Here is a 27,478-nt window from a genome sequence, read left to right as displayed (position 1 = left end):
TGTGAAAATCACTCTACAATCAACCTGGTGGAAGCTAATATGAAGGTAAATTAAACTCTCATGTTATGTGCTATGGTCTATGTACAAATGAAAATATACTGTGCCAGTCTGTAAATTCATATGAAATTAACCATGAGTTTTCTTTTTCATATTGTTGCATTAATAAAGTGCAGTTATATATTTTTATGGAAGTTGTTGCATGATTGGTGATATCCCTTTATACATCCCATAGGTATTTAGATGTTTTTGCGTATACATAAATAGGGATGTTAGTAAATCACCTTATGTACCAGATCGAAATTTGATAGTTTGCTTCTGTTTAATACTGTAATTGTCTGACACAATAATAGTATAATAAATATATATTTCTATATAATAAATATATATATATATATATATATATAAAACGTTTGTGTGTGTGACTTCTATCAGTGTCCAGTAGAGCACTGTTTGAAGGTTGTAGGTGGAGTTTTCATTCTCCCCTATTCTCTGTCCTATGAGACTGCAGGACTCCTGACCCTCTGTCTGGATAGTGCTGATTGGCCCTGTGCTGTTCACATGCACTCTCCCTAGAAAGTAAAAAAACCTCTCTAGCAATACACACAAAACCGAGCATGTGCAGCTTACCCCCAAGGCTCTGTTCTATCAGGAGATGAGTTGGGGACTATGAAATAAGGGGAGGATCAGAGGAGAGAGGATCAAACATCCTTTTTACACAGTGCAGAGGATTAACCCCTTAAGTTCCACAGTGAGTATAACAAGTATGCTTTACTGCATATACAGACTGATTTTACTGTTGTGGGTTTAGTGACACTTTAAACCCACAAGTACTTTTTTTCACCTCTACTCTTCCTTTTTACTTGCGTTTCTAGACAACAAATACAATAATTTAGAGAGGGAAAGATAAGCTTAGTGCAGCATTACATTTCTGGAAGTTTAATTTTATTTATGGAGGTCTGTACATCAGACCAAAAAGTAACCGAGGAAGAAAAGAATTTGGAGCCAAAAGAGGGACAGATTTATCATTCTCCAGTTTTACTGAATCAACCTAAATGTTTATTTGACAGTTATTGTCAATAGCTGATTTGATAAACATCCCAAGTGTCCCTTTCTTAGCTCTTATCTGTTTTAGTAAATTAACCCCACAGTGTATTTTTCTTTGCCTTGTCACACAAGAATGAAAAAAAAAATAGAATGAAACGTTTCTGTGCAAAATTAACTTAGCAGATCATCAATTGGCCATTTAAAAGGATTACATTAATTTTGCACTGAGCCTAATGAAACTCTTGCAGCAAAATTATTTCACAGTAGGGACTATTTTCCTCGACGTTCATTTACAGCTCCTTGGGGGAAAGTGGTGCCTTGGGCTCCTCAAAGACTACTATTGCAGAAAAAAATATTTTATAATAGCTGTATGTAGTTGATGCACTTAATAATAATATTTTTGTCTTACTTACATCTCATTTTTTTTTTTATTAAAGCTTTGCTTTCACAACTACAAGGTAGATAACTTCACAGAATACAGTTTCTCACCAATTATTGTAGCAGTCATCAGCACTTTTCTCTGGTTGGTCCTTCTAGGCCTTGTCCTCAATTCCCTCCTGTCCAGGGCCCCAGGACTGCTCCAGGTATACTCCAGCTGGGGAATACCAGTCACTGGAAGAGATACATATGCCCCATCAAGTCTCATGAGGCCTAGCTCCAGAGTCCCACTTCTGTTTTCTTGACTCCCTGATCGATCTCCTCTAACAAATACCTTTATTTATCTATGGGGATGACACCACCTAGTGGCCAAACAGGAAATGTACCAGCACCCCCTTACATGCATATGTTTGTGGAGAGAAATATAATCAAAGGTATGCAAATAATAATCACTTTCTAAATCAGTGTATAACCTCCTACACCCCAAAATTCCTCAAAAAGTCATAATTTCTCCCTAGAAAGTGCAGCAATCATATATTATAACCTTTTTGTGATAGAAAATAAAAAAACTAATATTCAAATTAATATATCATATATACTCAATAATAATATACTCAAAACATATATAAAAAATTTTCCAAAAAATTGAAAAGAAAAAATTGGTCCAAAAAAAAGGGGTGTGACGTCGAGACGCACGTACGCAGACCGGAAGTGTCGCCGCAGCCATTTTTTTGGTTGTTCACACATGGCTTACTGCATTTGTTTGGCAGAACTCGCATAGGAGCCATGTTTGGAGCTGGATATGTGGAATTTTAATGTAAGTTGCTATTAAATCTTTTACCTATACCTTGAACATGAGTCTTGAGACCCTTCTTGTCTTTTGAGGACCTTGGAAAATTTCTTTGGAGAGGAAATAGAAGATCTCTGATTGAATGCTGATTATATAAATACAGAGGGTAATAGTATGTAATACTATTGGTGTCGGTGGATTCACAGTGTTGCAGTGTTCACGGAGTGGTCACAGTTAATTCATATGTGCACGAGATATATATATATAGTTTTTGCACAATTTTTGTGTTCTTCACTGAGTGAATATAATTGTTTTAAAAGTAATGCACTAGAGTATCTATTTATTTTTTCTTTGAGGTATCACGGGATGAAATAGGATTCCTTCCTATTGGATCATAAAGTTGGAAAATTTGGGACTTTTTTTTGGACACTGTTTTTTATTGGGACACTGTTTTTTTGGACCAATTTTTTCTTTTCAATTTTTTGGAAAATTTTTTATATATGTTTTGAGTATATTATTATTGAGTATATATGATATATTAATTTGAATATTAGTTTTTTTATTTTCTATCACAAAAAGGTTATAATATATAATAATCACTTTCTATCCGCCCTATAGCTGTTTTACTACTACAGGGCGGCTGCTCTGTGCAGAATCACATATATACTGTATACGTGATTCTACATGTCAGGACAGGGGTTTCACGTGCCTTGACTCCTGTGCATGTCAATCACCGGGCCTCGACCAGCAATTCATGGCCAGGACCCAGCAATCGGCTCAGCAACTGACAGGAGAGGGATCTGTGAATGTAAACAACACAGATCTCTCTCCTGTCAGCGGTGATGTACTGCTTTTTTTTCCTTTGCAGGGAGATAAAAACCAGCACGTCTCCTAGTAAAACACCACACAGTACACAGTAATCACTCTTCCTAATACACAGTTAACTTTTTGATCTCCCCAAATGTTAACCCCTTCATGCCCAGTGTCATTAGTACAGTGACAGAGCTTTTCATTGGCACTGATCACTGTATGAGTGCCACTGTCGATGTCTGTGACAATTAGTCAGTTCCCACCCAGGGTCAGTTAACGTCAGATTGCCCTCTGTACTATCACAGTCCTGCTATGTTGCTGATCACTGCAATTACTAGAATAAAAAAAATTACAGTATCTATAGCATTGTTTGTAAATGCTATAGTTTTCACGCAAACCAATTAATATACATTTATTGGGATTTTCTTACCAAAGACATGTAGCAGAATACATTTTGGCCTAAATTTATGAAGATTTTTTTTTTATTGGATATGTTTTAGAGCAAAAAGTAAAAAAAAACAACTTTTATTAAGTTTTTGTCCTTTTTTCGTTTATAGCGTAAAAAAATAAAAAACCCAGTGGTGATCAAATACCACCAAAGGAGATCACTATTTCTGTGAGAAAAATGATATAAATGTCATTTGTGTACAGTGTTGCATGACCGTGCAATTGTCAGTTAAAGTAGTGCAGCACTGTATAGCAAAAAATAGCCTGGTCATGAAGGGGGTAAATCTTCCACACAGTGAATACTATAATTACGTATAAAGTATAAATCTTTCCATTTCAGCTAATAAGGCCGTTTAATACGTTTATCTGTGTATCTTGGGACCCTGAAAAGAATAACTGGTCAGAAGAAGGCTGTGAGATGGGGCAATCTGATGGCACACACACCAACTGCTCCTGTACCCACCTTTCCAGCTTTGCACTCCTCATGGCACCATGTGGAATACAGGTGATCACAACAAATAACAATATTGATTAAACTATTATAGTATTGTATGGCATTAAACATAGGCAGAGAGAGGATAATATCACAAATATGTTCATGATGTACAGGATAATGTTCAGTGGTATGGCCAAATGTTCACAATTTAGAATCTGAATAGACATGATTAAGGCACCATAGATGTCATCATCCCAATTGATATTGACCATTATGCTGCCCCCTAAACCCCTTAACCCCAACATAACTGAATTAACCACCACAACACATTTCTTTGGAGAAAATTGGCCATAGCGGCCATTTATTAACAAATAACCAAATAAAAAAAAGTTCCTTAAAACAGAAACCCGATAAATACAATAACAATCCACATAAAGCTGTCGATCTTTGGAGAAACTAAGTATCAAAACATCAACTTCTTATCTGCATAACTACTTACATGGTGCCCAGCCGCACCACATCGGCTTGGGGGCAAACCGAACTCTCTGCAGATACCTCTCTGTTCAACTTACTAGTTAACCCACTAATAAATGACATTCCACATAGGACTTCATACCTTAGATGGGTCTCTAATATGATAATCACATGAGATTTTTAAGACGCCTCCAAAGACCCCAACCGCCATGCTAATATGACCAACCAAAGAAACCCAATCCAGAACCAAGGAGCGGAAACTTTCTTCTTCAACGGCTCTTTTCTGGATGCCAGGAAATCGCTGTCCCCGCCTGGAAGATCCCCCTGCAGCCCCTTCTCCCACTGAGAAACCACCAATCATCATAAGTACCTTCACTAAACAAAATGACCCTATCTGTCCCTGATTCCTCTGTTTCCTAGTCATGCTAGCTCTACGCATTTTTTTTTTGTTTTGGGCTATACTGAATCTAGACAGCTTGGACCTGCACTACAGACCCAAATTAACACCTAGCTGCTAATGTGTCTCTGACAGCACCTTGTTGACTTGTGGATGTAGGTAAAGTTAATCCACTATCACCTCACAACCATTGGACTGCAACTCAACAGGTAAGGAGAGGTTTTTACATGCTGAGGCTTCAAACTGTCTTCAATCATTTGACATTTTTCTTAGATCAAAGTGAATATGTTTCTTCTCTTATAAGATCTAAAATATTAGTCACAAGGCGATGAGAGTTATTTCTTCTGATAGTATGCACTATGAGCTGCATACAGATGGTATGTCCTGGCCTTTGAACAAACTAGGGAAAGGGTTTTATGGACTTGTGGCAGCCATGTTTTTGTTTGGACTTGCTTCAATTGTGGTAATGCACTGGTGTCAGGAATGCTAAACGGCTGGTCTATGGCAGCTTCAAGAGGCAAGATTTTTTTTCTCATACAGATGTGATACACCCTCCAAAGGTGAATGGCAAAAGAAAAAAAGTCCATCCCAAATCTTTCCTCTCTAACTTGGGTAGCTTGCATCCAAACATGGTTATTTGGCCGAAGGAGTTTGAAACATGATGGTTGCAGAACTTTCTGCTGTGCTCCTACAAACCAGATAAACCATACTGCACAGACATAAAAGTGGTTCTAAAGCTCTCAGGTTTTTCATCTTAATGCACTCTATGCATTAAGATTAAAAATCCTTCTGTGCTGAAGAATCGCCCGCAGCCCCCCTTATACTTTTCTGAGCCCCATCTCATTCCAGCGATGTGCACAAGAGCAGCGGCTTTCCTGACTCTGTCCCTCCTCGCTGGCCATATTGATAGCAGTTGGAGCCATTGGCTCCTGCTGCTGTCAATTAAACTCAGTGATGAGGGAGCAAGAGGCAGGGTGAGCTGCCCTGTCAGTGTCAATAGACGCAGACAGAGCAGCTCGATAGGAAGCCCCCATGAGTACCCCCATAGAAAGCAGCTTTCTTTGGGGGTACTCTTCGAAGAGGAGGAGCACCAGCAGGGGACCCTCGGAGAGGAGGATTGGGGTTGCTCTACACTACAATTGCACAGAGCAGGTAAGTATAACATGTTTATTATTTTAATTTAAAAACAATGAAGCTTTATTAATGTTTATTTCTGTTTTTTCTTCCATTTTATTTCAGAGCAAATAGATTATATTTTTGTATGTAATTTTTTCTTGTCTTCTGTAGTTTTTACATTTGGATGCTAGATTCAGGTGAGTCTCCCTCTAATAAGGGGGTAAGCTCTCTCCTCACCCCTAGTAAGCCCTCTCTTCACACTTCCGCCACCTAACAAGGATCTTGCCCCTGGGTAGCAAGTGCTTAGGGATGTGATCTTTGTGACATGTTGTAATGTAATAAGTATTTTACAATATTTGCATGTTGAAGGGGCTGTAAAGGCAAAATATGAAAACCAAGCCCAGTTCCACATAACTGAGAATTAGGAACCAACACCTAGTAGATTGTTTATTGGCGATACAATAGGGATTTGTCCCTCTCTGTCCAAAGAAAAAAAAATGTAAAAATGTTTTTGCTCAAGATATACTCTAATAAGGCATTTCTGATCATATTGTCTGTTATTTCCTGCTGGGTCGACCAGTTACAAACCCATAAATGGTGATAAAACATATAGAACAAGGAGCAAGTATGCTACCTTATCTTTCTGGTTAAATGTCAATATATCAAACTGTCACAATGTTTTCAGATGCCATGTCTTGATCTCATTGACCTCTTGTATTACATCTTAACATTGCATCCACTATATTGTATGCTCAACATCTTATTTTTTAATGGGCCTGTGCTGTACTTCTATTGTTAAACTTCCAATAAATATTACAATTATAAAAAACACAAAGTGTATAAGTGAAAAGTGTAGAAGGGAGGGGGGAAGGAAGGAACCACAAGTTACAATTGCAGTGATTTGAGGGATGATCACTTCATGTTTCTCTTTTTACAGGAAGATTTTACTCTTAACCTTCTTTCCTACATTGGCCTGAGTGTGTCTCTTCTCTGCCTGTGTCTGTCTCTGCTCACATTTATCCTGTGTCGGACTCTGAGAAGCGCTCATACCTCCGTCCTGACTGCCCTCTGTGGATGTCTCTTCCTGGGACAACTTTTATTTCTGGTGGGAATCCATCAAACCAGGATTAAGGTATCTGGCTAAATGTACAACCATATTCAAGAACTGCAAAGTGTTAAAGCAGTCTTAAACACTAACACATTGGGGTATATGTATAGAAAATATTATAGCAATGCACTAAGTTTAAGTGCATTACAAGTTCAGTACATTCCATCTGTGCAAATGGGGCACAGATAATAATAATAATAATAATAATAATAAGCTATTTCTTATGCTGGATGAATGGCTTTCAATGATTTAAAATGGAAAATACCAGATTTTCCCTCTAGAAAGTATTAGCTAGTGGCCAAATGTGGAATTTTAACAAGAAAGAGACAATGTGTGATTCGGAGACAAAATAAAAATCTCCACATTGTGGTGCCATCCCAAACTTTCAATCAAAGCAGAAACAAAAGAGCAAGCATAAGTAACTACACCTAAAAATAAATGTGGAACTATCTCGCTCAGAAAAAAAGGGGCACTTTATAGGTACCTCACAATGGGATAAATATACAACACACAACTATTAAAAAATATAATAATTAGGAATCTTTTCAGATAAAAACGATCAATATCACGGTCTAGCACCACCATACAGTCTTTTGAGTTTGTGATCAATGAACAATAAGTGTATAGGATCGACGCGTTTTGCTGCATTCGCTTCCTCAGGATCCATGCTTGAGATGAATCACTAAGCCATATCAGATCACCTAGCATAAAAAGATGAAACAATAGTATACATCCTCCCTTGTGGGGGAGAAGGGGATCACAACAACCAAACGGGACCAGCTGTTTCTTTAGCTCTATTGGCACAGAATGATTGCACGTACATTTTCACTGGGAGAAATGTTATGCGATCTTTTAAATAAATAACACTCCATTGTGCATGTGATGGAACACAAGTATGGGAGTGGGGCCAGAAGGAGGGCACCCAAGTTTCGGAAGAAGCACACACACAATCCACAAAGGGTTTACACTTATTGTATTTAGAAAAGTGTAGATTATAGAACAACAAGGTTGCTTGCAGAACACAAATGCTAGCACTAGTAGTATTACCATGTTAATTTTCCTTTACATTAATTAGACTTGTATTGACTCTTGGGGGGAGATTTACTAAAGCAGGTTCACACAGAATATGGTACACCTGTACATGGTAGCCAATCAACTTCTAACCTCAGCTTATTCAATGAAGCTTTAGCAATAAAACCTGGAAGCTGATTGGTTTCCATGCAGAAGTGTACAAGATTTTGAGTGAACCAGCTTTAGTAATTAAACCACTTGGTCTCTTTAGCAAACAATACGTGTATTATTTCACCTTTATTATGTCTGAGAGATAAAGGCTCTTGGTGCACCAATATTACTGGACAGGTATTATTCCACTCAAAATGATAGGCGTTTGGAGGAATTCTTCATGGTAGGAAAAAAATCTGATCATAGTTTTAGGAGAAAAGGTCAAGCCAGTTAGTATTTAACCAGTTTTAGTTGGGTTTCAAGGATCCTAGTACCACTATGAGCCTCTGGTATTAGAACTGGAAAGTCACTGAGCCCATTTCTTTGTTCTCTATTTATCCTCAGCTCCTGTGCTCTTTCATTGCTGGTTCACTCCAATTTTTCTTCCTCTGTGCCTTCTGCTGGATGTCTGTTGAGAGTGTTCTGCTCTTCATGACTGTCCGACACCTGAGCTCTGTCAATTATATGGCCTCCCGAAAATCAAACTTTCCAATTATGTGTCTTCTGGGGTTTGGTATCCCAGCTGTGATTGTGGGGATTTCAGCAGCTGTACGTCCACATGACTACGGGACAGACTCACAGTAAGTTTAAGTCTTCACTTCTACTAAATGTTTGAGAGCTAATATATTTGATTTTATTTTCACCTCACAGTAGGACCAAGACTGAGCAAAGCTCAGTGTAAATCTTAATCAAGATATCTCCAAGGATTATAAGGAACAAGCTTCAGCTTTCAAAAATTGCAGAAATTGTTAAAAAATTCAATAATAGCTGCAGTCCTAAAGTGAGCTTGTACTGTTTCTAATATACAAAATGTTAGTTTTGCTGCAAAGCATGTTCTATAAGGTAGCGGGATTTACCTTTTCCATGCTCCCTCACCACTGGAGCCTTAAAACATGGCCAGTAGCTATAGGTATGAAGGGACACCTGACACTTCCCCTAACTCCTCATAATGCAGCACTCTAAGTGGCCAGTCACCAGGCCCAAGTCCTTTTACATGGAGGAACATTCCAAGCCTCTTGAAGTTTTCAATTGTGAGAAAGCCAAATATTGTACTACAAAACTGAGTTCTGGTGGTAGATTAGGTCCTAAAGGTTTATAAGGCAAAGCATAATTCTAGTATACAAAAAGTATCAAAGTCTCTGGCCCAGTGTCAGAGCCAGGAAAATAGCATTTCGCAAGTCTTATACACACCTCTTCACACTCTTGCTAGATACTTGCTGTAGGGCCCATCGGGAGCTGGGGAGCCACTGCTGCAATTTTCACAGCTGTTCATTTTCTTTTTCTGCATAGGCCTAACTATTCTATTCGTTCCTTTGAAGAGGCTGTCAATCATGCATCTGAAGGGTAGATGGCATCTCTATATGGATGAATAGGATATTTTCATGCATACATAGAGTAGGTAAGGGAACAGCTGGGAGAGTTTGCAATGATGGCTTTGTGACTCCCTGTGGATGGATCCAAGTGAAGATCTGGCAGGACAATGGACAAATGAATATCAGACTTTGGGGAAAGGGCTGGGGTAAGTTAAAGGGTAACTGTATTGAAAAAAAAAATACAGTTATTCTTTATCTACAAAGAAAGTAACTATTCAACTACAGCCATCTTTTAAGACAGGAATATACACACACACACATACATTTTTATTAATTTATTTATTTAAAAAATTGAGAGATCCACTTTTTAATTCCTGGGTGACCTCAGCTCATGAATGTTAGACAAAAAATAAACAGTTTTCATTCCTGTGAGCTGAGAATCTGTTGAACAAAAGTGGGTTTTTCCTTTCCCTGTGTCAGCTGGGGTTTTAAATTTAAGCATTAAACACATTTTCAACACGGTTGAACAGGACAAAATGGAATATAATATTTTTGCGTCTGGTCAAAAATCTACAATATTTTATGTTATCCCCCATCATAGATGGTGTGAAGATAGTGAAACATTTGCAGATATATACATTATGCACTTCGGTAAAGCCCCTTACATAAGTTAAATTGCATTTTATGTTTTTTTTTACCAATTTGGTGTAATAGAGTATTGCTTCATTTTTTCGTGTTTGTGCATTGTACTGTATTGCTTTTTATGTCCAAATAGCTTAATTTACAGTATATCTGAACAATCTCCTGTCTGCAATCTAGTTGCTGGCTCAGTCTTGGCATTGTTTGGAGTTTCCTTGGTCCAGTCTGTGTTTTTATCATTGTAAGTATAACAATCTGTACTTTTTACCATTTGAAGTTACCATAATTCACTGAGACAGTTGGCTTTTAATTCCTAGTAATATCTTTATTGATCAGCAGTAATTAAAGGTTGATTAAAATATGATACTTTTACATACCTAAAAAATGAATTGATCAACAACAGACATTTCTACTTGTATTTGCTGATTTTTATAAGATTACATTAAGGTGTCTGGTGAGTGGATGCAGGAGTGAATCATATACTGATGTATGTCATTGTAAGTAGATGCCCTTAGCTACTGATGTTATATTGTCCCATAAAGGCACTGGGTTGTGTTTACAAGGGCATGTATGATTCTATGAAAGGTCTTCTTCAAGGCAGAAACTCCTTCCATGCCTATGCTCCTTCATTACCCGTGCCCCTTTACCCCTTTAAGGAGACCCATACAATATAATTCTGCCTTATTCCTACTTGATTCTTTGGAAGAAGTGTGAAATTTTTCTTTCTTTTCTCCCTTATCATTTGCACTTCCAATTGTCATTGCCCTCTATTCTAGTGATTTGTGTAAAAAAAAAAAAAGGACAGTAAAGTCAACCAAAAATCAGTTGACATCATAATGTTGGCAATGGTACATTTGTGTATAGTTGCAATGGTTTATTTGTTTATAGTCAACCATGTTCTCACCAAGTTATTTACATCTGTCTTTTAAGTGTAACTGTTTCTTTAACAGCTAATTGATACAGTTTTTGTTCAGCGGTTCAGGTCAGGTTTGCATCAGGTTCAGGTCAGGATTTTATCCTATCCACACATGTGCAGTTTAGAAACGGTTCCCATATAAATCCATAGCCTGTAATCCGCAACCTGAACCGGACCGCACTGCTCCGAAATTGGACAACGCTCTTTTTCAGTCCACACTGAATCCGCACTGCCAGTGCACCAGACATATGTGAACAGGCACCATAGGAAGCAATGATATTTCACATGTCATGCATATGACCGCCATGCATGTGAACCGGCACATGATGGCGGTGATGATGGTGATTAGTTTTCATAGCATGCAGCTTCAGAGTCCTTTCATTTACAGAGGATGAGAAACTAATAAATTATAGGAGTAGTGTAGACTTATGATCTCTCAGTATATCATGTCTTTATGTTATTAACTCTTATCCTTAATAGGCAAACACGGTTCTGTTGGTCCTCACTGTTCATCTCCTAAGAAAGAGGCTAGCATCTGTAAATACAAATGTGTCCACTCTGAAGAACACCCGGTAAGTTTTTAAATGGGTGGTAGAACAAAACTGTCTGAATCATTCATGAATTTGTTATCCTGGGTTTAGAGGTCTGGAGGTCTACTCCTCCCAGGACACGTGCCTTAGGGTTTGGACTGGCCACGATTTATATCTACCATATAGGATTGAGGGAGAGGGTCATCTACCAGGATTAGTTTTAATAATTCTATTGGATTATCCATAATTTAGCATAATGAGAAACTTCAGCTGCAAACCTTGTGTTCCTTTTGTAATGGCCAGCATTAAATGGGTTTGAGCTAGGGACTTCATATTAATAAGGAATACCCAGGCTCAACCTGGAGCACATTAGCCCAACATTAATTATCTATTAAGGCTGAATTCCAGACATTTATAGAATGTAAAAAGACACAATTTAATACAGCTCTGTAATAACTCTTAAAGCGGAGTTCCACTCACCCTGTCAAAAAATAAAAGTCAGCAGCTACAAAAACTGTAGCTGCTGACTTTTAAAAAACAGCCATTTACCTGTCCCTCAGTCCCGTGGTGTGTCCCCCGCAGCCTGTTTCACCGGCCGTCCTGTATTCCAGGAGGCCAGCATCTTCACTGTGGGCACCCGGATGTAATAACTTGCGGCTTCACAGCCGGGTACCCACTGCCCATGCGCTAGTGTGCGCATGCACGAGTAGCGCTGTGCTTCACGAATGGTCCTGTAGTCTTCTGGGACCTGTCACGTGTCCCAAAAGACTACAGGAAGGGAGGGAGGACACCTTCTGTTTCCGATCGCCTAGGCGATCAGACCAGAAATGGGAGCGGGTACCTGTCAAATTCAGGTACCCGCTCTGCCCCCGCCCCCCCAAAGGTGCCAATCCTTAATGGGAAGTCCTTAAAGCAGAACTTCAGCTTTTGGGTGGAGCTCCACTTTAAATGTGTTTTTTAAATGCAAGAAGTGTAAATACTTGGATTTTACTTGTTATCAGCCTCTTGCATTACTCATAAAGTAGGCCTCTAGGAAAAGAAGAAGTAGTACAAGGAATCAGTCAGTTGTACCGCAGTAGACGGAGAATGCTGATAGGAGGGGAGATCAGAGTGACAGAAAAATGAGCACATCAGTCTGCTGCTCCTTCTATCACTGTCCAGTCACATGGTGGGGGATTTGGGAAGAGACCCTTATGTGTAACTTAACTGAATCCAGTCAGACAGGACTGTGTGGTGTGGTAGAGCTGTGTAAATCTCTGAAAGACAATCCATATGGCAGGTAAAACAGCTCTCTTTTATGTATTGTTATGTATTTTATCTTATCTTACCTGGAGTGTAAATATGAACTCATTGTACATTTTAAAGAAAAAAAGATATATATAGCACTTACCCCTGAAGTAGCCGCTTGATGTATGGAGTTGTTTGTTCTTGTGCCATGACTATCTGAACAGCTCAGTACTCTGACACACCTGGCTGGGTAGAAGATTGCTGCAGGCACCTATACACACATAGATAGAAGTATTCCAAAACACAAGATCGCAAAGCCGCCAGAAATTGACACCAAACATGTTGACTGCAAGTAGAGCATATTGTAACGGTTGGATGAGAAACTGAACAGCATTGACTCAATCGATGCAAAATCTGTTAATAAACAAGCATTAGGCTATAATAACACATCATTGGCAGCTACACCATGGAATTACTTCAGATAAAGAATCACAGCAGCAGTAAACTGTGTCCAATGGCAGGCAATGGCAAAAATTGACCTGTCTGGGTGCAGTCAGTAAATGTTCCAAAATTCATCTTGCAAGGGGTGTCCTTAGCTAAGGAAAAGACCTATAGGTGATCACCGTGAAAGCAGCCAGTTATTAAAAGGCTCCTTGTCCTCAACCTTCTGAGGGCTTTTTGGTGGGCAGGGCTGTCTTTAATGCGGGACAAAAGGGACAGCTGCCCAGGGCCCAGTCATTGTTGTGGGGCCCAAAGCAGCTGCCCCCTGAGCTCGCGCTGCCCACCAGGGGTTTTCTTTCCAGCCTTAATTCCGCCACCTTCAGCGCTGCTCACTTCTGTCACTTGTAAATAGAGAAGCACTGCTACAAGTGACAGCGCTCCTCTCCTGGGGGTCGCTCACAACCCTCCCTGCTCTACACATTGATATCTATAGGAGAACAGAGGAGGGAGGGGGCGGGGAATCCACACAGGCAGAAGCTCCTCCTCACTGACAGCCTTTGCAGACACACTGTAAGTATTCCTCTGCAGCCCCACTGTGAAAATGTTGTGTGTGTGTGTATGTATGTGTGTGTGTGTGTATGTGTGTATGTATGTGTGTGTGTGTATGTGTGTTTCTCTGTGTGTATGTCTGTGTCCGTGTGCTTCTGAGTGTGTGTGTGTGTGTGTTTCTCTGTGTGTGTGCCTATGTGTGTGTCTCTATCAGGGGCGGACTGACAACTCATGCGGCCCCCGGGCAATAGGGAATCATGGGGCCCCTGTGTCCTCGCCCACACTCAAACCACACCCAAAAAAGCCTATGAAAGGTACCAGGGGTATCTCATGGGGCCCCCTACTGACCCCGGGCCCTCGGGCAGTGCTCGAGTTCCCAAATGGTCAGTCCGCCTCTGGTCTGTTTGTGTGTGTACAGTATGTCTGTATGTGTGCGTGTCTGTATTTGTCTGTGTCTGTCTGTATGTGTGTGCGCGTGTATATCTGTATGTGTGTGTCTGTATTTGACTGTGTATGTGTGTGTGTGGGTGTGTGTATTTTCAGTGGGTGAACTCTGAAATGAAATCTGTTAGGAAGAGAGATTTGTACATGTGGGGGGGGGGGGGAAACGCCCAGCACACTCTTCAACCCTGTACTCTATACACAGAGCACCCCTCAATCCTGCACTCTGTACATAGGGCACCCTCAACCCTGCACTCCATACACAGAGCACCCCTCAATCCTGCACTCTGTACATAGGGCACCCTCAACCCTGCACTCCATACACAGTGCACCCCTCAATCCTGCACTCCGTACGCAGCGCACCCCTCAACCTTGCACTCCATACACAGTGTAACCCGAACTCTGTACACAGTGCATTCCTCAGCCCTGCACTCTGTACATAGAGGAACCCTTCGCTCCATACACAGGTCACCCCTTAACCTTGCACTCTGTACAGAGAGCACCCCTCAACCCTGCACTCCATACATAGTGTGCAATAACCTCTAACAACCAATCAGCAAGCAGAAATGATGTGTTGTAAGCTCTAGCAACTGATCTGAGAGCCATAATGCATGCGGTAACCTCTAGGAACCAGTCATTGAGCAGTAATGATATGCTGTAACCTCTGGCAACCAATTTCTGTCTGTCTGTTCTGCTGCAGTAAACCGATTTTGAGTCTAGCTGCTATTTATTGCATGTTTCAGAGTTGGGGGCTGAGGGGGGGGGGGTGGCGGCTAGGGGGCCCAAAAAAAATGTTTGCCCAGGGTCCAATCAGTTTTAAATATGGCCCTGTTGGTGGGGCTCAAACTTTGAGTTGGTGCACATGAAATACCATCCCTTTAAAGAGTCTGCATACAGTGGTACAGTGTTCCTAAATGGCAGTTACTCTCACTCTCCTAATAGCCATAGTGTAAAGCCAACCAGCGGCCACTGACTAGTCCTGTGTGCACAGCTATCTCCAGTCCAGGTGTTTGGCAACAGAGGACTTCTCTAGCAGTATATTCAATATTGGTCTCCTCTCTGCATAAGTGACTCCCAATAGGCTAGGTCACAGTCTCTGGCCCAAGGACAATGGCTCTCTACTTTTACTGCACACAACTAGGATTAGGTGTGCACTGCCTCAGTCCATCCACAGAAAGAGACTGCCCGTCCTTATTGTGCCAAGATAAAACTACTTCTGGTTCCTCCCTTGCTTTCCCTCCTCCTGGGAATTGAAGACCTTCCCCATCTGCTACAGTAGTCACGTCCCCCGGAGAACTCAGTTTCCCAAAATCCATCACTGTTTTGCAGTCTCTCTAGTACTTTGTGCCTCACAGGATTCCTGTAGTGGATGAAAGTGGAATTGCACTGGCCGAGTCAGTATATACAGTTGCAAGAAAAAGTATGTGAACCCCTTGGGATTACATGGAGTTTTGCATGAATTGGGCATAAAATGTGCTCTGAACGTCATCTAAGTCACAACAATAGAAGAACACAGTCTGCTGAACATAATACTACACAAACATTAGATGTTGCCATGGTTTAATTGCACATATCATGTAAACATTCACAGTGCAGGGAGGAAAAAGTATGTGAGGCCCTGGCTTAATGACTTCTCCCAGAGCTAATTGGAGCCAGGAGTGAGCCAACCTTGACTCCAATCAGTGTGATGATATTGGATGTGTTGCTGACACCTGTTTTGGGTTTACTGGTTTCCAGAAGCACTGTCTGATGTGAACCATGCCTCGCAGAAAAGAGCTCTCAGAAGACCTACCATCAAGAATTGTTGACTTGCATGAAGCTGGAAAGGGTTACAAAAGTATCTCCAAAAGCTTTGATGTTCATGTGTCCACGGTAAGACAGACTGTCTACAAATGGAGAAAGTTTAGCACTGTTGCTACTCTCCCTAGGCGCGGTCGTCCTGTAAAAATGACTGCAAGAGCACAGCGCAGAATGCTGCATGAGGTAAAGAAGAATCCCAGAGTGTCAGCTAAAGACCTACAGAAATCTCTGGCACATGCTAACATTTTTGTTGACACATCTACAATAAGGAAAACATTAAACAAGAATGGAGTACATGGGAGGACACCACGGAGGAAGCCATTGCTGTCCAAAAAGAAGATTGCAGCACGTTTGAAGTTTGCAAAAGAGCACCTGGATGTTCCACAGCACTACTGGCAGAATATACTGTGGACAGATGAAACCAAGATTGAGTTGTTTGGGAAGAACACACAACACTATGTGTGGAGAAAAAAAGGCACAGCACACCAACATCAAAACCTCATCCCCACTGTGAAACATGGCGGAGGGAGCATCATGGTTTGGGGCTGCTTTGCTGCCTCAGGGCCTGGACGGATTGTTGTCATTGATGGGAAAATGAATTCCAGAGTTTATCAAGACATTTTGCAGGAAAACGTACGACCATCTGTCCGCCAACTGAAGCTCCGCAGAGGATGAGTGATGCAACAGGACAATGACCCAAAGCATACAAGTAATTCAACAAAACAATGGCTGCAACAGCACAGAATACGCCTTCTGGAGTGGCCCAGTCAGAGTCCTGACCTCAACCCCATTGAAATGCTGTGGCGTGACCTTAAGAGAGCGATTCACACCAGACATCCCAAGAATATTGCTACACTGAAACAGTTTTGTGAAGAGGAGTGGTCCAAAATGACTCCAGATCGTTGTGCAGGTCTGATCTGCAACTACAGGAAACGTTTGGTTGAGGTTATTGCTGCCAAAGGAGGGTCAACCAGTTATTAAGTCCAAAGGTTCACATACTTTTTCCTCCCTGCACTGTGAATGTTTACATGTTATGTGCAATTAAACCATGGCAACATCTAATGTTTGTGTAGTATTATGTTCAGCAGAGTGTGTTCTTCTATTGTTGTGACTTAGATGACGTTCAGAGCACATTTTATGCCCAATTCATGCAAAACTCCACGTAATCCCAAGGGGTTCACATACTTTTTCTTGCAACTGTAAGTTCTGTGTGAAGTGAACACATAGAGCAACTGCAGCACGTTGTCTCTGTAGTTGCTTCTTCCTGGCCAGCTAAGCACCCGGCTACATATTTAAACCATTGGTAATGGTTTAAATTTGCTTTTTTAAAACTTTATATACATAATATGGTATTCACGATGTTGCCATAACCCCCTATAACTAAGTGAAATTTCACTGACTGCACTGTATGGAAGATTCTTGGCCATATTCCCACCTTACTGTTTCTACTGCTTGCAGGTTGCTGACTTTCAAAGCTGTAGCCCAGCTGTTCATCCTTGGCTGTACCTGGGGTATTGGCTACTTCCAGTTTGGACATCAAATTTTGATCTTTTCCTACCTCTTCACTATTTGCAACAGCCTCCAAGGAGCATACATCTTCCTTGTACACTGTCTGCTCAATCAACAGGTATGCTTTTATCAATAAATCTTAATGTGCAAAGCTAACATTTTCTACAGCTATATTTGGGCAATTATAGCTTTGTCCAACATACATCGTGAGATGGAGTTAAGTTTGAAAAATGCTGGGGAAATGTGTGAAGTCTTCAGGTGAATTTCTTGTCTGCATTGCAACATACCTCCCAACTTTCTGAGATGAGAAAAAGGGGCATCTTAAAGTATACAGTATGTAAGCAAACTGCACTCCCCCTGCAACACCTCCACTGACACAGATCACAAAGAATTAATACTCAAAACGCGATTGCTTAAACCCATAAGTGCTTCTTTTCCACCCCTTATTTACCTACATACTGGCCTTTTAAAACATAAACTGTAATAATTTAGAGGTTGAATAAAAAGTTAGGTGCAGTAAAATACTTTTAATAGATATATCATATTTTTTTATTGAGATACTGTATGTACATCTGACTAAAAGAGGGACATCAGAGGAGGAAAGAGGAACAGAGTGAATTGGTTTCAATAGATGGATAGTCCTTCAAATGAGGGACAGTTGAAAAGTATAATTGAAATATCACTCTACAGTGGCCATGTTCCTTAATGGGTTAGTTTACCTTCACTAAAACACTACCTCTGCAGGCAAGGATTGCCTGTAGATAAAAACAAGGGGTGCTGCTTTGACTAAAGTTGAATAATGCCCTTGCTTTGGGTGTAGGCCATATACATACCCCTCCTAGCCTAGGGGTGTCAAACTCAAGTTTATTGTGGGCAGCATCAACATTATAGTTGCCCTCAAAGGGCCAGTTGTATCTGTAAGACTAGATGTCCAAAGCACCCCACCTCCCCTTACATCAGATGTCATGAGCCCCCCACCCTTGCTTACATCACAGTGCACCCCCCTTACTTTGTGCTGCAGCTGGGAAGAAGCTGGGGGTGGAGCTGGGAAGCTGAAAGTATAAGCTCTGGAGGAGGACCAGAGGAGGGCTGTAGTCAGCTGCTGGACTCTACTTAATGCTGAGAATAGGGAAGTCTGTGACAATGGGGTGCTGTGGCTACACAGAGAGGTGCAGGATCTGTAGGAGGAATTCTGTCCTTCTCTCTGCTGCTGACTGCTGAGACGGAGGGGATGCAGAGATGATCCTCTCTGAGAAGCACGGGGTCTGGCAGAAGAGTTCTTTTCTCCTCTCTGCTGCCGACTGCTGAGACAAGGTGGAGCAGAGACACGGGGGTGCCACAGCTGCAGGAGAGGTGCGAGGATCACATGAATTGGCCTGGTGGGCCTTATGTTTGACACATGTGCCCTAACCTGTCTAAAAACTCCTGGAAGTGGAATCATCCCATCCGGTCTTTATGTTAGGATGTTGCTAAGATGAATTAACCCTTTAACTTTATAAAAGCATGTACCCTGTAAAAGATTATGTTTACGAAGTACCTCCCAATGTGGGTCAGGTTATATCAAAAACCCATTGACATATACTGTACAGTTTCTAAATGTTTTCCAAAGAATCCCTTATGTTTTCAAAGGATGCTTGCTTCGATTTGTGAAATGTAGTACTAACAATAATGTGCCTGTTAAATGAACAGGATATAAACTTTGCATTCTTAAAACAGTTCCTAGTGGTGTGAATATAAAACAGTGATCAGTGGCATACACACAGCCAGGACAATGTGTAAGGGTAGCAGAAGGGGCAACTGCCTCAGACACAGTGGTGTCACAAGGGAGGGGGCCCCACGCAGCAAATTAGACCCCCCATACTACATGCACACTCAAGATCTATGGCTGGCATCCAGCGGCTGTTGCTTCATGTCTGTTCTGACACAACATGCCCAATCGGTGCCCAAGCCCCCTATGAAAGGCACACCACGCATGCGCAACCACCTCCCAGCTATTATAAAGCAAGCGATTGACCATGCATAAGCAGTGCAGCCAGAATAAGAGGCAGAGACTGGGCAGTATGCCCGTTTTATGTCATGTGTTGGCAATGGGGAAAGGAAGAGCAATTCTGCATCATCATCCTTAGCGCTTGATAAGACCTTTCTGGTACTGCACAACACTGTGTCCTCTGCAACATGGCAGAAGAAAGGGGTTTTGATGGGAAACTGTCAACTTCCCATGTCTAATCAAGGCAGGTTTGAGGAGATTGGCTGTGAAGTGCTCAAAGCTACCAGTTCAGCCGTGCTCTGTACAATCCCAGGAAATGAGAGTGGGGGCAGTGCAAACACTCATTCTCAATCCTTGGGTTTTCTTTTCAATATATTTATGAGCTTTATTATTTAGTGAAACAATAGAGTTTGATGATACATATATTTTAATCAAACAGAAGTAACCTTTGTATTGAACAGAAATACCCCTTGGGTTAAAATTACCACTGGTTGAGAACCTGGAATATAGATTGCAAAAGTACTACAGTATGTGGTTTCCCTACTAGCAAAATGTAAATCTAAGCATAATTGTTATTTTTTTCCCAGCTGGATAACTAAGGATCAGTAACAAATGTATTGACAGAGATCTAAGTGCCAGCAGCCATATGGTAATATGGAGTGCCTGGTATCACCAGCCAGCCACTTGAGAAAGTGAGCAGTCCTTATTGGTTTCTCAAAAGCAAACAAAAACAGCTTTTTTTTAGCAAAAGTAAAAGCAAATACTCCATAATCCTAGATTAGTTATAACATCATAATAGCTCACCACCAATATACCAGTCCCACACTTTGAGTTTGGGATCCTGTCTGCTATGGAATACCATAAAGGGCGCAGGAACTCAAAGGAAACCCTTTTAGGGATGAAAATCTCTGTAATCAGGATTGAAGGCTCTTTCTGACCCCAAAGTCTCTCTGAGCCTCCGAATCTTAAATGAGGATTTACCAATTCAGAGAGCACTTGTAAATCAGTCCTCTCCTTTCTGACCAGACTACCCCAGAATTTCTCATAACCCCTGAGTGTTCAAAAATGTGTTCCCATTGTCCCCCTTAAAAGGGACCACATCCCAAATAGTGTGGGCACTCCTGTCCATATTATATATACTGATCAGTGTATTGTAGATTTATTCATTCTCTCTTTTTATTCTCTTATGATTATTATTATCTAGTCAGTATATGACTTTTTTTTTTAGGTCAGAGAAGTATACCACAGACTGTTCTATAGTGTTTGTGGTCACAGGAGACAAAAACGGGATATATCCACCACAGATACCCTTCCATCAGGCTCTAAAGATGTAAGTGAAAATTAAATAAGAGAGGTCATCCTATATTAAAGAGTGTTTGTGTTGTCTGTAGGTGGAGTAGATTTTCATTTTCTAACCTATCCATGCAAAGGATTTATGCTTGCTAGCTACAGAAAACAAAAGTAGTTCCCCAATATTTTAGCATGCATAATACTGTTCCAGTTTCAGGTTTTAGAAATCTGAGTTGGTAAATAATCTTTAAAACAAGCCATCACATACTTATGTAGCTGCAGGCACTATGAAACAAGTTATCCTCAAAGTTCAAAGCAGAGACACCAAGAATGGCCAAGTTATTCTTTCAGTAGCTCAGGTTATTGTACCCCCCATCCCAGCAGTGACTGAGCAGCTTAGATTCTCCTGCTTCTCCTCCAGCTGTGGCTCAGCAACAGCTTAGCTCCCCCACTCTTCCCCCAGCAGTGACTCTGCAGCTCAGCTTCCTCTCCCAGTAATGATATAGCAGCCTATTATTCTTCTGATCTTAAATATAAACACAGAGCAAGAGCAGGTTGAGCTGAGCTGCTGAGAGAATGATTTGAACAACTTCAGTGGTATAGCTGTAAATTCTGAGGGTGAATTTCTCCACAATGCCTTCAGCTACAGAGGTCAGTGGCAGCCCCCGTACTGCTTTTTATGAATATGTAAATATATTATTATTACTATACAGTATTTATAAAGCGCCAATAGTTCGCTCAGCGCTGTACATTACAAAGGGAGACAGAACATGTGACAGAACAATAACAATACAATGCAAAACATGAGGGGATTGAGGACCCTGCTCTTTCGAGTTTACAATCTAGGAGTTAAACCCATTTTATTATAACCTGTCTAGTAATTCATATACAATCATGGCCAAAATTATTGGCAGCCCTGCATTTCTGTCAGATAATGCAATACTTCGCCCAGAAAATTGTTGCAATTACAAATGTTTGGGCATTCTCATGTTTATTTCTTTTGTTTGTATTAGTATGACACAAAAAAGTGGAGAAACAAAAAGCCAAATCCGACACATTAGACACAAAACTCCAAAAATGGACTGGACAAAATTATTGGCACCCTCAATTTAATATTTGGTAGCACTCCTCTTGGAAAAAATAACTGAAATGCCTAAACATGAGAATGCCTAAACATCTGTAATTGCAACATTTTTCTGGGCGAAGCGGTGCATTATCTGACAGAAATGCAGGGGTGCCAATAGTTTTGGCCATGAGTGTACATGTTGGAAGACAATTCATTTTTCAGAGGACTTACTTGCTTCATTAAATATTTATATTAGCCAATAACTGCCCTCAGTGACTACCCTTCTCACTTTCTACAGACAAATATGTCAGACTTTAAAAGAACTGCAATCAGTACAGACAATTCTTCGAGTGTGATGAAAGAACAAAGTGTGTAGCGCCCAATGGAAATGTATGCTGTCCAGAGGAGATAATGGTGACAATCTGAGGAAAGAAACCTGATATGTGTGAAAGGAGGAGCAAAGGAAAAAACAGGACTGTTTATGTTCCAGCTTTCATTCTACAGTCTACACCCTGTAAAAGAAGCAAAGGTTATGACTGGTTGCTGCATGAATCAACTCCAATGTATCTGTTGTTGCAGTATTATTGCTTATATTCTTCTCTGAAACTCAGGACTTGTTCAATGTACGTTCTTAAAGCAGAACCTAACTGTATATGAGCACCACAAACTGAAAATGCTATTAATTCATTTTTAAAAATTTAAACTCACCTATCTATTCATGTCTTCATGCTTAAATTGTTGAATAATCTCTGAAAAACACCACATTTCTAGTTGCGGCCATCTTGAGTAAGAACAGATGAGTAGCATTTACTTCTTGAAATCCATCTGTCCTTAGCTCAGGCATGCAGGCAGGAAGGTGTGCTTAGCTGAGAAAGTCTCTCCTCCAGAAGAAAGAAAAGATGCCCATGAAGACTCCTGGGATGTATGACATCCTTTGCCTGGGCAAGAAACAAGGAAGTTACTGAAGGAATGTAAAAAGAAGCTTAAAACAAGTAAATATAATATATCTTCCTATCTATTTACTAATGCTAGCAGAATAAGGATTGGAATAGTTAATGTTGATTGAGAGAGTTTAGTCCCGCTCAGGGGCGGACTGACAACTCATGGGGCACCCGGGCAATAGGGGATCATGGGGCCCCTGTGTCCTTGCCCAAACTCAAAAAAGCCTATGAAAAAGGTACCAGGGGCATCTCATGGGGCCCCCTACTGACCCGGGGCCCTCGGGCAGTGCCCGAGTTTCCAAATGGTCAGTCCGCCCCTGGTCCCGGTTTAATTGTGAAGTCGTCTCAGTTGTGCTCCTGGCTTTAATTGCTTGCTGCACACCCACAGTATGTCTACTGCTGGCGGGTGGCACAGCCAGGCTGGGTGACATACCCGTATGTCACAACCTTTCTTCTGGGTTTTCTGGTGTACCTGCATGTGCCTCCTGCTGACCTGTGCTGTGATTGGAGACAGCACAAGTTTGTCAGTCAATGATTTTGCTTATAAACCTGCTGATCAGCTGTGGCCAATCACAGCACACACACACAGGGCTCTGTACATAGATCAGCGATAATACATTACACTTGTTAGGCACACAGTCAACCCCTTGATTGTTCCTTGATGTTAACTCTTTCCCAGACAGTGTCATTAGTACAGTGTATGGTATTATCACTGATCACTGTATTAGTCTCACTGATTGTTATCATTGTAAGTCAATTAGTGCCCCTCCCAGCCAGTGTCTGTTAGAACCAGATTCTCCACAACACTATCACAGTCACACTATGAGTCGCTGATCACCACCATTATTAGTATAGTATCTATAACTGCGTAAATTCCAGTATATATATCATAGTTTGTAAATGCTTTAGCTGTCACACAAACCAAACAAACCAATTATTATACACCAACTGGGATTTTTTTTTCTTTTTTAGCAAAGACAAAATACATTTTGGCCTAAATGTTATGAAGAAATTTGATTTTATTGGATATGTCTTGAAACAGAAAGTAGGTTTTTTTTTAATATAATAAAAAATAAAAAGCCCAGTGGTGATCACATGCCACCAAAAGAAAGCTATAATTCGTTGAAAAAAATTGTATAAATTTCATTTGGGTACAGTGTTGCATGACCACGCAATTACTAGTTAAAGTAGCACAGTGCTGAATAGCAAAAAAATGTCCTAGTCATGAAGGGGGTAAAACCTTCCAGTAGTCAGGTGGTTTAAGCATGTTTTATAAACAATAAGCAAAACTATAATGGTTTTAAGTCAGTTTTATTCACACTTTTGAAGTTTTAAAATGATATTTCATTCTTTTTTTCTACAGTATATACTGTAGAATCTTTTTTTTTACAAATTAAACATTTTATTATAAGGTGCATTTGTGACCAGAGCATTATTGGCTTTCTATAGATTGGACATAGCAGAAGGTGTTTGTCTTTAAACTCTCTGATTTAAACTTCATGTAGGAGCAGAAATGAAGAAATTTGAAAGCTCTGACCAAACAAGATTCCAGCCTGCTATAAAATGGCTCCGTAGTGAACTCCAGGTTAGTCTACAAAGAATGGGACCAGCTGCATCATCTATTAAAGGGGTCCTTCAGAAGATTTGGAAAAAAGGTGGCATTTGTTACTCCCAGGGAAACACAGACAAGCCGTACTAATGGCTCTCCATGATGAACACAGGCACTTAGGACCAGATAAGACCTTTAGATTGGTTAGGGGTCACTTCTACTGGCCTGTTATGAGAGCAGAAGTAGAGAGCTACTGTCACTCATGCTTATAGTGCATTCAAAGGAAAACTCTACCAACCAAAGCTTCCCTCATGGGTTACCTACAAAGTCAAGTTGATTTGCATAGTGGAGTTGATGTGCATTGACTTTCTGTGCTTGGACCCTGTAGCTCTTGAGAGAAGCAATGTTCTGGTGGCAACCAACCACTTTACTTGATATGCTCAAGCCATCCCCACCAAAGATAAACAAGCAGTCACTGTGGTGAAAATACTGGTGGAAAAATATTTTGTGCACTATGGTCTGCTGCAACTAATACACTGTGGTGAAAGTACTGGTGGAAAACATTTTCGTGCACTTTGGTCTGCCACAACTAATACTGTACATTCTGACCAGGGCAGGGACTTTGAGAGCAAACCTGTTCACAAGCTACAGTATGTGAGCTCCTAGCAATCACAAACATCCTGAAATTCCCCATATCATCCACGGTGAGATACTCAACCTTAATGTTTCAACCGTACTCTGTTGAATATGCTGTGAACTTTGCCCTCAGAGAAGAAACAGCATTGGGGAAAGCATATTGCAGTTGTAGTTCATGCCTACAACAGGACTAACAATGCCATGGGGTATGGTATTCCTCCTACATATTAATGTTTGGGAGATAAGCTTGCCTGGTGGTCGACCTAGCACACATCCCTGGCTTCATACAAGGGGTATGAAAATTCTAATGAACTTATAACTACTACTCTGCATTCAAGTTAAATGACAGATCCTACTACCGTTCATTTGGTAGAAGGTGACCTTGACTCACCCTATGACACTACTGGGTGGGCTACTGCCATCTCATTGGCCTCTCAACAAAGTAATCTCACTCTAACTAATGAGTTATGCACATGGTTACAGATGAACTCTGATTTTTGTAAATGACTTGTGAATATGGTTATGGTTGATTTCTTGTTTACGGTTCATTTCCAAACTTATCCTTGTATGTTAAGTAATTAATATTACAGTGGGCTCCACTACCTCTTTGGGGGGAGGATGTAGCCAGGTACTGGCTATATTATTATGCTTTTCAGAAACGTTTACAGGTGAGACTGATTAATCCTTTTCCCCCTAGTGCCCAGTACAGGGACTGCTACATCACTTCCTGTTAGCAGGGTTGATCCGGTTCCTCTGACAGGAGAGGATCTTGGGACCTGTAGTGCTATAACCAATACTGTATTTCTGAGTGCTGATTGAACTACAACTACCATAGAGCTGGGAAACCAGAAGGTTGCTGGGAGAGGAGATATATTCTATAGCAAGGAACTGGCTTGCTCTCTTGGCATGGCTAACACAGGGGGACTGCCGATCTCCGCAGATTCTTTGACTACTGCTGCGGAACATCAGTTCAGCACAGTGGTGATTCCAATCGCCACACCAGGATCACATAAGCTTCTTTGCATCGGGACTGTCACTATCCAGTCTTCACACAGACATCTTTGCACGCTTTGTTGACAGGCTGTAAGGCGACAACTCTGCACATCCCTGCAAACAGCCAAGAGCCTCTGAAAGAGCACTTGTTCCTAGGAGGCCATGCTATCAAAGCCTCTTTCTGTCATCACTGCAGGAGATCTTTGCTTTGAGCAGTACCACAGCCTATCAGGTTAACTTCATTGAATTACCAGTATTCATTACTGTTTATGGCTCCCACTATTGCTAGCAGAGGACAACGGATACCACCATGTCAGAAACGTTAAAAATCTAGTTAAAGGGACCTCTTCTCTTATAAGACCATTATAATTTAAATTAGGATACTCTTATCTATCTATCTTTTTATATATTTTCTTTTTACATAATTATCTACATCCACCATTGTGGCACAGGTGGCTTGGATGCAGCTGATCAGTCAGCAAGCCTTTTCTTCTCCCTCTTGCTGCTGGTGTTGCAGTTTAATAGTTTAAGCTTACTACTCATGACTGTGTAAATTGTTAAACGTTGCTAACTGATTATTCCTATTTTACCAGTGTTCTATTTTTATTTGTTAACTGGGGTTGTATATCTTAAGCCCACTATTCTTGTGGTCTACTCTTTTGAACAAGACTAATATAGAGGTGTTACTAAAGAACTGTGTCTCTTGCATTATTATCCTATACTTTTGAAAGATTTCTGAACAGAGTGCCAAGAGTTTGGGAGGCTTGCACTGTCAAAACAACCACTGGGGGGCAAGCATTATTAGGGGCCCCTGCAGGGGTAGCGCTACATCTGTTGGGGCAAAAATTAATCAGGGATGTAATTGGGGAAGTGCTCCTACCTCATTAGACAATTTTAAGCATGCTACTCCCATGGCTACTACTTCTGCGCAGCAAAAGGGGCCGTTAAGCTCTTCCCAGGCATCAACTTCAAAACCAAGGCTTAGTACTTCCTTTTCTCACAAGCTCCCACCACGACTACCCAGAAGACCTACTCACAATTAAGGAGGTTGGAGTTGGAGGTCGTCTATTGGCATTTGCACCAGTATGGATCCTAGACTCCCCGGTCCAATCTGTGATTTCAACGGGGTACAAAATGGAATTTCTATCTCTGCCCCTTCCCTGATACCTACCCTCCAACCTGCCAGCATCAGCTCAAACACAGGCAGATTTACTGTCCATACTGCCATTAATCTCTTGCCACAACTGCAGTCACATGGGATCAGTTCCTTCAAATGAAAGGCTTAGAGGTTTCTGTTCAAACCTATTCAGTCCAACACCAAATGGAGACATCTGTCCAGTATTGGGCTTAAAGTGGTTCTAAAGCCTAGATATTTTTTTATTTAAAATAAACACATCATACTTACCTGCTCTGTGCAATTTTTTTTCACA

The 27,478-nt window shown here is 40.9% G+C and overlaps 1 protein-coding gene across 1 annotated transcript in view; it reads left to right on the top strand.

Annotated features, from left to right (window-relative positions):
* The window catches only part of LOC149436869 (adhesion G protein-coupled receptor E3-like), a 78,568-nt gene extending 54,283 nt beyond the window's left edge, over positions 1-24,285 (top strand). Inside the window, exons 10-17 of the mRNA XM_089661216.1 lie at positions 3,810-3,974; positions 6,830-7,024; positions 8,567-8,802; positions 10,354-10,414; positions 11,570-11,661; positions 17,536-17,704; positions 20,802-20,903; positions 22,228-24,285. Of these exons, the coding sequence (XP_089517342.1) occupies positions 3,810-3,974; positions 6,830-7,024; positions 8,567-8,802; positions 10,354-10,414; positions 11,570-11,661; positions 17,536-17,704; positions 20,802-20,903; positions 22,228-22,305 (1,098 nt within the window). The 3' untranslated portion in view covers positions 22,306-24,285. The remainder of the gene's footprint in view (positions 1-3,809; positions 3,975-6,829; positions 7,025-8,566; positions 8,803-10,353; positions 10,415-11,569; positions 11,662-17,535; positions 17,705-20,801; positions 20,904-22,227) is intronic.
* Positions 24,286-27,478: the final 3,193 nt, after the last annotated feature.

This window comes from Staurois parvus, unplaced genomic scaffold (genome assembly GCF_062004578.1).
Source record: "Staurois parvus isolate SC_StPar_1 unplaced genomic scaffold, SC_StPar_1.0 ptg001328l, whole genome shotgun sequence".
Lineage (NCBI taxonomy): Eukaryota > Metazoa > Chordata > Amphibia > Anura > Ranidae > Staurois > Staurois parvus.
The sequence above is the reverse complement of the archived record's forward strand: the minus strand, read 5'-3'. Positions and strand labels throughout refer to the sequence as shown.